Below are 12,547 nucleotides of genomic sequence, written 5' to 3'. Positions count from 1 at the left end.
TGTGGTAAATTCAATTGATTTGACATGATTTGGAAAGGCACACACCTGTCTATATAAAGGTCCCACAGTTGACAGTGCATGTCAGAGCAAAAACCAGGCCATGAGGTCGAAGGAATTGTCCCTAGAGCTCAGAGACAGGATTGTGTCGAGGCACAGATCTGGGGAAGGGTACCAAAACATTTCTGCAGCATTTGAAGGTCCCCAAGAACACAGTGGCCTCCATCATTCTTAAATTGAAGATGTTTGAAACCACCAAGACTCTTCCTAGAGCTGGCCGCCCGGCCAAACTGAGCAATCAGGGAAGAAGGGCCTTGGTCAGGGACGTGACCAAGAACCCGATGGTCACTGACAGAGCTCCAGAGTTCTTCTGTGTAGATGGGAGAACCTTCCAAAAGGACAACCATCTCTGCAGCACTCCACCAATCAAGCCTTTATGGTTGAGTGTCCAGGTGGAAGCCATTCCTCAGTAAAAGGCACATGACAGCCCTCTTGGAGTTTGCCAAAAGGCACCTAAAGGACTCTCAGACCATGAGAAACAAGATTCTCTGGCCTGATGAAACCAAGATTGAACTCTTTGGCCTGAGTGCCAAGTGTCATGTCTTGAGGAAACCTGGCACCATCCCTACGGTGAAGCATGGCGGTGGTAGCATCATGCTGTGGGGATGTTTTTCAGTGGCACGGACTGGAAGACTAGTCGGGATCGAGGGGAAAGATGAACGGAGCAAAGTACAGCGAGATCCTTGATGAAAACCTGCTCCAGAGTGCTCAGGACCTCAGACTGTTAATTAAACCAGTTTATAAAGTTACCCAGTATTGGAATTAGCTCCCAGCCTAAGGAGGCCAAGTAGACACAAGGCTGTTTGGCTCATCTCAGTCACCAAGAGGTAGAGCTTTGCAACCTGTTTCTGATTAATAAACAATGCGATGCTGGTGGATGGTAACATTCATATACCCAGCCCTGAAACGAAATGTAGGTTGATAACAATTTGTACGTCATATCATAAGGAAAGACACTGCATTCACAGAGATTTGCATGAAGTGAGCAGTTTGGATTTGTCACGTCAAGCCCGAATGTATCATACTTTCACTGAAACGATGATCTGTTGACTTAAATCATTGTGCTACGTCATGGCAAAGCTTTGGCCATCGTCTTTGAGCTCGAAAAGGTGGATATTTGCTGGTTTGGCCATTTTTAATTGACAGAAATATTGTCCAGAAGTTGCCTGTAGTAAGTAGGACCTATATATCTTCAAGGGTTGAAATGGATGAACCTGTTATCTGCGGTCATCAACACAAGGGGCCAGTGTAGATCTATATTTATGGCAGACTGAAGCGAGGGCATGTAGTCAACACAGGAAACAGACACATCACCCTTCAGTTTAGGGATTCTAGAACATTTTGTTTAATGGAAAGCAAGTAGTATAAAGTACAATTTTAGATTTCCAATAGACAACGGTCTAATACTGCTGGTTATAGATGCTTTTAGACCAAACCAATGGACAACTGTCTAATACTGCTGGTTATAGATGCTTTTAGACCAAACCAATGGACAGCTATCTAATACTGCTGGTTGTGGATTATTTTAGACCAAAGTCTGCTTTTGTTAAATAAGTATCAGATCAGTGTATCATATAATTGTATTATGATTGGCTGTAATTGATAGTGTTTAAAGCTAACTGATGTCTTTGACCTTCTCATAGGAGGATGCTACCCTGGTGAGGACGATCACTGACCTCAACATCGTCATGGACAGCACTGAGTTTAAGGACTTCAGTAAATTTGTGTCTGGGTAAGGCCGTGATGTTGAAAAATGTATTCTAACACGTCCCCGTTTTTTAAATTTTGTTTTGACAGTTTTATTACTGTTGTAATACTCGCACTCGATCAATAGCGATCAATATCTTTACTGTCAGGGTATAAAGACACACTGTAGGCCTAACTACTTACCGGTGCAAGTCATTACAAACGCTAGTTTGTTTAGGACTCTACTAAACGCTCGTTTGTTTAGGACTCTACTAAACGCTCGTTTGTTTAGGACTCTACTAAACGGTCGTTTATTTAGGACTCTACTAAACACGCGTTTGTTTAGGACTCTACTAAACGGTCGTTTGTTTAGGACTCTACTAAACGCTCGTTTGTTTAGGACTCTACTAAACGCTCGTTTGTTTAGGACTCTACTAAACGCTCGTTTGTTTAGGATTCTGCTAAACGCTCGTTTGAATCAAATCAAAATCAAATCAAATGTATTTATATAGCCCTTCTTACATCAGCTGATATCTCAAAGTGCTGTACAGAAACCCAGCCTAAAACCCCAAACAGCAAGCAATGCATGTGAAAGAAGCACGGTGGCTAGGAAAAACTCCCTAGGAAAAACTCCCTAGGAAAAACTCCCTAGAAAGGCCAAAAATCTAGGAAGAAACCTAGAGAGGAACCAGGCTATGAGGGGTGGCCAGTCCTCTTCTGGCTGTGCCGGGTGGAGATTATAACAGAACATGGTCAAGCTGTTAAAATGTTCATAAATGACCAGCATGGTCAAATAATAATAATCATAGTAGTTGTCGAGGGTGCAACAAGTCAGCAACTCAAGAGTAAGTGTCAGTTGGCTTTTTCATAGCCGATCATTGAGAGTATCTCTACCGCTCCTGCTGTCTCTAGAGAGTTGAAAACAGCAGGTCTGGGACAGGTAGCACGTCCGGTGAACAGGTCAGGGTTCCATAGCCGCAGGCAGAACAGTTGAAACTGGAGCAGCAGCACGGCCAGGTGGACTGGGGACAGCAAGGAGTCATCATGCCAGGTAGTCCTGAGGCATGGTCCTAGGGCTCAGGTCCTCCGAGAGAAAGAAAGAGAGAAAGAGAGAATTAAAGAGAGCATATTTAAATTCACACAGGACACCGGATAAGACAAGAGAAATACTCCAGATGTAACAGACTGACCCTAGCCCCCCGACACATAAACTAATGCAGCATAAATACTGGAGGCTGAGACAGGAGGGGTCAGGAGACACTGTGGCCCAATCCGATGATACCCCCGGACAGGGCCAAACAGGCAGGATATAACCCCACCCACTTTGCCAAAGCCCAGCCCCCACACCACTAGAGGGATATCTCCAACCACCAACATACCATCCTAAGACAAGGCCGAGTATAGCCCACAAAGATCTCCTCCACGGCACAACCCAAGGGGGGGCGCCAACCCAGACAGGAAGACCACGTCAGTGACTCAACCCACTCAAGTGATGCACCCCTCCCAGGGACGGCATGGAAGAACACCAGTAAGCCAGTGACTCAGCCCCTGTAATAGGGTTAGAGGCAGAGAATCCCAGTGGAGAGAGGGGAACATAACATTGAAACCGGGTCAGAGGGTTTGGTTCTGGCCAGTAGGCCCACTGCCCAGAGGGCAACATTGAAACCGGGTCAGAGGGTTTGGTTCTAGCCAGTAGGCCCACTGCCCAGAGGGCAACATTGAAACCGGGTCAGAGGGTTTGGTTCTGGCCAGTAGGCCCACTGCCCAGAGGGCAACATTGAAACCGGGTCAGAGGGTTTGGTTCTGGCCAGTAGGCCCACTGCCCAGAGGGCAACATTGAAACCGGGTCAGAGGGTTTGGTTCTGGCCAGTAGGCCCACTGCCCAGAGGGCAACATTGAAACCGGGTCAGAGGGTTTGGTTCTGGCCAGTAGGCCCACTGCCCAGAAGGGTAACATTGAAACAGGGTCAGAGGGTTTGGTTCTGGCCAGTAGGCCCACTGCCCAGAGGGCAACATTGAAACCGGGTCAGAGGGTTTGGTTCTGGCCAGTAGGCCCACTGCCCAGAGGGCAACATTGAAACCGGGTCAGAGGGTTTGGTTCTGGCCAGTAGGCCCACTGCCCAGAGGGCAACATTGAAACCGGGTCAGAGGGTTTGGTTCTGGCCAGTAGGCCCACTGCCCAGAAGGGTAACATTGAAACCGGATCAGAGGGTTTGGTTCTGGCCAGTAGGCCCACTGCCCAGAGGGCAACATTGAAACCGGGTCAGAGGGTTTGGTTCTGGCCAGTAGGCCCACTGCCCAGAGGGCAACATTGAAACCGGGTCAGAGGGTTTGGTTCTGGCCAGTAGGCCCACTGCCCAGAGGGCAACATTGAAACCGGGTCAGAGGGTTTGGTTCTGGCCAGTAGGCCCACTGCCCAGAGGGCAACATTGAAACCGGGTCAGAGGGTTTGGTTCTGGCCAGTAGGCCCACTGCCCAGAGGGCAACATTGAAACCGGGTCAGAGGGTTTGGTTCTGGCCAGTAGGCCCACTGCCCTGAAGGCAACATTGAAACCGGGTCAGAGGGTTTGGTTCTGGCCAGTAGGCCCACTGCCCAGAGGGCAACATTGAAACCGGGTCAGAGGGTTTGGTTCTGGCCAGTAGGCCCACTGCCCAGAGGGCAACATTGAAACCGGGTCAGAGGGTTTGGTTCTGGCCAGTAGGCCCACTGCCCAGAAGGGCAACATTGAAACCGGGTCAGAGGGTTTGGTTCTGGCCAGTAGGCCCACTGCCCAGAGGGCAACATTGAAACCGGGTCAGAGGGTTTGGTTCTGGCCAGTAGGCCCACTGCCCAGAAGGGCAACATTGAAACCGGGTCAGAGGGTTTGGTTCTGGCCAGTAGGCCCACTGCCCAGAGGGCAACATTGAAACCGGGTCAGAGGGTTTGGTTCTGGCCAGTAGGCCCACTGCCCAGAGGGCAACATTGAAACCGGATCAGAGGGTTTGGTTCTGGCCAGTAGGCCCACTGCCCAGAGGGCAACATTGAAACCGGGTCAGAGGGTTTGGTTCTGGCCAGTAGGCCCACTGCCCAGAAGGGCAACATTGAAACCGGGTCAGAGGGTTTGGTTCTGGCCAGTAGGCCCACTGCCCAGAAGGGTAACATTGAAACCGGGTCAGAGGGTTTGGTTCTGGCCAGTAGGCCCACTGCCCAGAAGGGCAACATTGAAACCGGGTCAGAGGGTTTGGTTCTGGCCAGTAGGCCCACTGCCCAGAGGGCAACATTGAAACCGGGTCAGAGGGTTTGGTTCTGGCCAGTAGGCCCACTGCCCAGAAGGGCAACATTGAAACCGGGTCAGAGGGTTTGGTTCTGGCCAGTAGGCCCACTGCCCAGAGGGCAACATTGAAACCGGGTCAGAGGGTTTGGTTCTGGCCAGTAGGCCCACTGCCCAGAAGGGTAACATTGAAACCGGTCAGAGGGTTTGGTTCTGGCCAGTAGGCCCACTGCCCAGAAGGGTAACATTGAAACCGGGTCAGAGGGTTTGGTTCTGGCCAGTAGGCCCACTGCCCAGAAGGGTATACTACAAAGAAGGATCAATTAATTAGCCTGCTAACTTTGATTAACAACCAGAATTACCTGTGTTTTCTGGTTTTAGTTAGAAAGCTTAGATATGTATTTTTGGTTGTTGAGTCAATTAAACCATGCCCATTTCAGGCTTATGTTTAACAAAATATATTTTTTAAATAAAGTTCATTCAGAATATTTAGTTAACTCATTGATCCTGTTTTGTAGTACCTTACTCTGGTTATAGACAGCTACAGGCTGTTTGAAGACCAATCTGGTGTTCCCTAATGGCATTCTATTCCCTACATAGTGCCCTACTTTTGACCAGAGCTCCATGTAGGAAATATGATGAAGGGGGTTCTGGTCAAAAGTAGTGCACTATGTAGGGAATAGAATGCCATTAGGGACTGGTTCTTTGTGTTTGGCTTGACCAGAATCTTGGCATCATCTCTCTCTAGCCTTTATTTGCCCAGTAGTGGAAAAGTAGCCGTAGATTGAATCCATTTTTTTTATTTTTTATTGCTGAATCGATTCTCCTCGACGTGTATTACATTTATAGACAGATGGTCTGTGTTCTTGAAAGCCTTGAGTGAATATATCAACAGTTATAATTCTTCCTAACAGAAACGGCATCAGATGTTTTCTGTTTCTACAAACAAATGGTGGTCGCCATTTTTAGTTAATGAACAATGTAGAAACATTTTCAATTTTGGGGTGTACATTTCTTATTTTCACTTTTCTTTACTCCCATAAATCATCACGCTTACAAGGTTCAACACGTTCCCATTCTATGGAGACAACATTTAGTTCATCTGCGAGGTTGTAGTAGTCGTATATAATGGAAAGGATTTATATAAACCCAATTTTTTTTAATTTTTTTACATTTTTTATTTGTATTTATTTATCCGTTATTTTACCAGCTAAGTTGACTGAGAACACATTCTCATTTACAGCAACGACCTGGGGAATAGTTTCAGGGGAGAGGAGGGAGGATGAATGAGCCAATTGGAAACTGGGGATGATTAGGTGGCCGTGATGGTATGAGGGACAGATTGGGAATTTAGCCAGGACACCAGGGGTTAACACCGCTACTCTTACGATAAGCACCATGGGATCTTTAATGACCTCAGAGAGTCAGGACACCCGTTTAACGTCCCATCCGAAAGACGGCACCCTACACAGTAATGTATAGTAATGCGCCCTACACATAATGTTTCCCTGTCCATAATGGTTCAGTCGAGACAACAGTCCATGTGATTTCTATCCAGACAGAAATTATTGCAGTTTGCATCCAAACCCACAATGGTGCTATAGCTAGGTCTATGTCATGCTATAGCTAGGTCTATGTCATGCTATAGCTAGGTCTATGTCATGCTATAGCTAGGTCTATGTCATGCTATAGCTAGGTCTATGTCATGCTATAGCTAGGTCTATGTCATGCTATAGCTAAGGTCTATGTCACGCTGTAGCTAGGTCTATGTCATGCTGTAGCTAAGGTCTATGTCATGCTATAGCTAGGTCTATGTCATGCTATAGCTAGGTCTATGTCATGCTGTAGCTAAGGTCTATGTCATTCTGTAGCTAAGGTCTATGTCACGCTGTAGCTAAGGTCTATGTCATGCTATAGCTAGGTCTATGTCACGCTGTAGCTAAGGTCTATGTCACGCTGTAGCTAAGGTCTATGTCACGCTGTAGCTAGGTCTATGTCACGCTGTAGCTAAGGTCTATGTCACGCTGTAGCTAGGTCTATGTCACGCTGTAGCTAAGGTCTATGTCACGCTGTAGCTAAGGTCTATGTCACGCTGTAGCTAAGGTCTATGTCACGCTGTAGCTAAGGTCTATGTCACGCTGTAGCTAGGTCTATATCACGCTGTAGCTAAGGTCTATGTCACGCTGTAGCTAGGTCTATGTCACGCTGTAGCTAAGGTCTATGTCACGCTATAGCTAGGTCTATGTCACGCTGTAGCTAGGTCTATGTCACGCTGTAGCTAAGGTCTATGTCACGCTGTAGCTAAGGTCTATGTCACGCTGTAGCTAAGGTCTATGTCACGCTGTAGCTAGGTCTATGTCACGCTGTAGCTAAGGTCTATGTCACGCTGTAGCTAAGGTCTATGTCACGCTGTAGCTAAGGTCTATGTCACGCTGTAGCTAAGGTCTATGTCACGCTGTAGCTAAGGTCTATGTCACGCTGTAGCTAAGGTCTATGTCACGCTGTAGCTAGGTCTATGTCACGCTGTAGCTAAGGTCTATGTCACGCTGTAGCTAGGTCTATGTCACGCTGTAGCTAAGGTCTATGTCACGCTATAGCTAGGTCTATGTCACGCTGTAGCTAGGTCTATGTCACGCTGTAGCTAAGGTCTATGTCACGCTGTAGCTAAGGTCTATGTCACGCTGTAGCTAAGGTCTATGTCACGCTGTAGCTAAGGTCTATGTCACGCTGTAGCTAAGGTCTATGTCACGCTGTAGCTAAGGTCTATGTCACGCTGTAGCTAAGGTCTATGTCACGCTGTAGCTAAGGTCTATGTCACGCTGTAGCTAAGGTCTATGTCACGCTGTAGCTAAGGTCTATGTCACTGCTGTAGCTAAGGTCTATGTCATGCTGTAGCTAAGGTCTATGTCATGCTGTAGCTAGGTCTATGTCATGCTGTAGCTAAGGTCTATGTCATGCTGTAGCTAAGGTCTATGTCATGCTGTAGCTAAGGTCTATGTCATGCTGTAGCTAGGTCTATGTCACGCTGTAGCTAAGGTCTATGTCACGCTGTAGCTAAGGTCTATGTCACGCTGTAGCTAAGGTCTATGTCACGCTGTAGCTAAGGTCTATGTCACGCTGTAGCTAAGGTCTATGTCACGCTGTAGCTAAGGTCTATGTCACGCTGTAGCTAAGGTCTATGTCACGCTGTAGCTAAGGTCTATGTCACGCTGTAGCTAAGGTCTATGTCACGCTGTAGCTAAGGTCTATGTCACGCTGTAGCTAAGGTCTATGTCACGCTGTAGCTAAGGTCTATGTCACGCTGTAGCTAAGGTCTATGTCACGCTGTAGCTAAGGTCTATGTCACGCTGTAGCTAAGGTCTATGTCACGCTATAGCTAGGTCTATGTCACGCTGTAGCTAGGTCTATGTCACGCTGTAGCTAGGTCTATGTCACGCTGTAGCTAGGTCTATGTCACGCTGTAGCTAAGGTCTATGTCACGCTGTAGCTAGGTCTATGTCACGCTGTAGCTAAGGTCTATGTCACGCTGTAGCTAAGGTCTATGTCACGCTGTAGCTAGGTCTATGTCACGCTGTAGCTAAGGTCTATGTCACGCTGTAGCTAAGGTCTATGTCACGCTGTAGCTAAGGTCTATGTCACGCTGTAGCTAAGGTCTATGTCACGCTGTAGCTAAGGTCTATGTCACGCTGTAGCTAAGGTCTATGTCACGCTGTAGCTAAGGTCTATGTCACGCTGTAGCTAAGGTCTATGTCACGCTATAGCTAGGTCTATGTCACGCTGTAGCTAGGTCTATGTCACGCTGTAGCTAGGTCTATGTCACGCTGTAGCTAGGTCTATGTCACGCTGTAGCTAGGTCTATGTCACGCTGTAGCTAGGTCTATGTCACGCTGTAGCTAGGTCTATGTCACGCTGTAGCTAGGTCTATGTCACGCTGTAGCTAAGGTCTATGTCACGCTGTAGCTAAGGTCTATGTCACGCTGTAGCTAAGGTCTATGTCACGCTGTAGCTAGGTCTATGTCACGCTGTAGCTAAGGTCTATGTCACGCTGTAGCTAAGGTCTATGTCACGCTGTAGCTAAGGTCTATGTCACGCTGTAGCTAAGGTCTATGTCACGCTGTAGCTAAGGTCTATGTCACGCTGTAGCTAGGTCTATGTCACGCTGTAGCTAAGGTCTATGTCACGCTGTAGCTAAGGTCTATGTCACGCTGTAGCTAAGGTCTATGTCACGCTGTAGCTAGGTCTATGTCACGCTGTAGCTAAGGTCTATGTCACGCTGTAGCTAAGGTCTATGTCACGCTGTAGCTAGGTCTATGTCACGCTGTAGCTAAGGTCTATGTCACGCTGTAGCTAAGGTCTATGTCACGCTATAGCTAGGTCTATGTCACGCTGTAGCTAAGGTCTATGTCACGCTGTAGCTAGGTCTATGTCACGCTGTAGCTAAGGTCTATGTCACGCTGTAGCTAAGGTCTATGTCACGCTGTAGCTAAGGTCTATGTCACGCTGTAGCTAAGGTCTATGTCACGCTGTAGCTAAGGTCTATGTCACGCTGTAGCTAAGGTCTATGTCACGCTGTAGCTAGGTCTATGTCACGCTATAGCTAGGTCTATGTCACGCTGTAGCTAGGTCTATGTCACGCTGTAGCTAGGTCTATGTCACGCTGTAGCTAGGTCTATGTCACGCTGTAGCTAGGTCTATGTCACGCTGTAGCTAAGGTCTATGTCACGCTGTAGCTAAGGTCTATGTCACGCTGTAGCTAAGGTCTATGTCACGCTGTAGCTAGGTCTATGTCACGCTGTAGCTAAGGTCTATGTCACGCTGTAGCTAAGGTCTATGTCACGCTGTAGCTAAGGTCTATGTCACGCTGTAGCTAAGGTCTATGTCACGCTGTAGCTAAGGTCTATGTCACGCTGTAGCTAAGGTCTATGTCACGCTGTAGCTAAGGTCTATGTCACGCTGTAGCTAAGGTCTATGTCACGCTGTAGCTAAGGTCTATGTCACGCTGTAGCTAAGGTCTATGTCACGCTGTAGCTAGGTCTATGTCACGCTGTAGCTAAGGTCTATGTCACGCTGTAGCTAAGGTCTATGTCACGCTGTAGCTAGGTCTATGTCACGCTGTAGCTAAGGTCTATGTCACGCTGTAGCTAGGTCTATGTCACGCTGTAGCTAAGGTCTATGTCACGCTGTAGCTAAGGTCTATGTCACGCTGTAGCTAAGGTCTATGTCACGCTGTAGCTAAGGTCTATGTCACGCTGTAGCTAGGTCTATATCACGCTGTAGCTAAGGTCTATGTCACGCTGTAGCTAGGTCTATGTCACGCTGTAGCTAAGGTCTATGTCACGCTATAGCTAGGTCTATGTCACGCTGTAGCTAGGTCTATGTCACGCTGTAGCTAAGGTCTATGTCACGCTGTAGCTAAGGTCTATGTCACGCTGTAGCTAAGGTCTATGTCACGCTGTAGCTAGGTCTATGTCACGCTGTAGCTAAGGTCTATGTCACGCTGTAGCTAAGGTCTATGTCACGCTGTAGCTAAGGTCTATGTCACGCTGTAGCTAAGGTCTATGTCACGCTGTAGCTAAGGTCTATGTCACGCTGTAGCTAAGGTCTATGTCACGCTGTAGCTAGGTCTATGTCACGCTGTAGCTAAGGTCTATGTCACGCTGTAGCTAGGTCTATGTCACGCTGTAGCTAAGGTCTATGTCACGCTATAGCTAGGTCTATGTCACGCTGTAGCTAGGTCTATGTCACGCTGTAGCTAAGGTCTATGTCACGCTGTAGCTAAGGTCTATGTCACGCTGTAGCTAAGGTCTATGTCACGCTGTAGCTAAGGTCTATGTCACGCTGTAGCTAAGGTCTATGTCACGCTGTAGCTAGGTCTATGTCACGCTGTAGCTAAGGTCTATGTCACGCTGTAGCTAAGGTCTATGTCACGCTGTAGCTAGGTCTATGTCACGCTGTAGCTAAGGTCTATGTCACGCTGTAGCTAAGGTCTATGTCACGCTGTAGCTAAGGTCTATGTCACGCTGTAGCTAAGGTCTATGTCACGCTGTAGCTAAGGTCTATGTCACGCTGTAGCTAGGTCTATGTCACGCTGTAGCTAGGTCTATGTCACGCTGTAGCTAGGTCTATGTCACGCTGTAGCTAGGTCTATGTCACGCTGTAGCTAAGGTCTATGTCACGCTGTAGCTAAGGTCTATGTCACGCTGTAGCTAAGGTCTATGTCACGCTGTAGCTAGGTCTATGTCACGCTGTAGCTAAGGTCGTTGTCACGCTGTAGCTAAGGTCTATGTCACGCTGTAGCTAAGGTCTATGTCACGCTGTAGCTAAGGTCTATGTCACGCTGTAGCTAAGGTCTATGTCACGCTGTAGCTAGGTCTATGTCACGCTGTAGCTAAGGTCTATGTCACGCTGTAGCTAAGGTCTATGTCACGCTGTAGCTAAGGTCTATGTCACGCTGTAGCTAAGGTCTATGTCACGCTGTAGCTAGGTCTATGTCACGCTGTAGCTAAGGTCTATGTCACGCTGTAGCTAAGGTCTATGTCACGCTGTAGCTAGGTCTATGTCACGCTGTAGCTAAGGTCTATGTCACGCTGTAGCTAAGGTCTATGTCACGCTATAGCTAGGTCTATGTCACGCTGTAGCTAAGGTCTATGTCACGCTGTAGCTAGGTCTATGTCACGCTGTAGCTAAGGTCTATGTCACGCTGTAGCTAAGGTCTATGTCACGCTGTAGCTAAGGTCTATGTCACGCTGTAGCTAGGTCTATGTCACGCTGTAGCTAAGGTCTATGTCACGCTGTAGCTAAGGTCTATGTCACGCTGTAGCTAAGGTCTATGTCACGCTGTAGCTAAGGTCTATGTCACGCTGTAGCTAAGGTCTATGTCACGCTGTAGCTAGGTCTATGTCACGCTGTAGCTAAGGTCTATGTCACGCTGTAGCTAAGGTCTATGTCACGCTGTAGCTAAGGTCTATGTCACGCTGTAGCTAAGGTCTATGTCACGCTGTAGCTAGGTCTATGTCACGCTGTAGCTAAGGTCTATGTCACGCTGTAGCTAAGGTCTATGTCACGCTGTAGCTAGGTCTATGTCACGCTGTAGCTAAGGTCTATGTCACGCTATAGCTAGGTCTATGTCACGCTGTAGCTAAGGTCTATGTCACGCTGTAGCTAAGGTCTATGTCACGCTGTAGCTAAGGTCTATGTCACGCTGTAGCTAAGGTCTATGTCACGCTGTAGCTAAGGTCTATGTCACGCTGTAGCTAAGGTCTATGTCACGCTATAGCTAGGTCTATGTCACGCTATAGCTAGGTCTATGTCACGCTGTAGCTAGGTCTATGTCACGCTGTAGCTAGGTCTATGTCACGCTGTAGCTAAGGTCTATGTCACGCTGTAGCTAGGTCTATGTCACGCTGTAGCTAAGGTCTATGTCACGCTGTAGCTAGGTCTATGTCACGCTATAGCTAGGTCTATGTCACGCTGTAGCTAGGTCTATGTCACGCTGTAGCTAAGGTCTATGTCACGCTGTAGCTAAGGTCTATGTCACGCTATAGCTAGGTCTAT

At 47.7% G+C, this 12,547-nt stretch overlaps 1 protein-coding gene across 1 annotated transcript in view; it reads left to right on the top strand.

Annotated features, from left to right (window-relative positions):
* Window positions 1-12,547, top strand: part of cenpp (centromere protein P) — a 191,083-nt gene that overhangs the window by 12,088 nt on the left and 166,448 nt on the right. The window contains exon 5 of the mRNA XM_014168394.3: window positions 1,701-1,789. Coding sequence (XP_014023869.3) covers window positions 1,701-1,789 — 89 coding nt within the window. The remainder of the gene's footprint in view (window positions 1-1,700; window positions 1,790-12,547) is intronic.

The sequence above is a fragment of the Salmo salar genome, chromosome 22, assembly GCF_965601325.2.
Source record: "Salmo salar chromosome 22, fSalSal1, whole genome shotgun sequence".
NCBI lineage: Eukaryota > Metazoa > Chordata > Actinopteri > Salmoniformes > Salmonidae > Salmo > Salmo salar.
The sequence above is the reverse complement of the archived record's forward strand: the minus strand, read 5'-3'. Positions and strand labels throughout refer to the sequence as shown.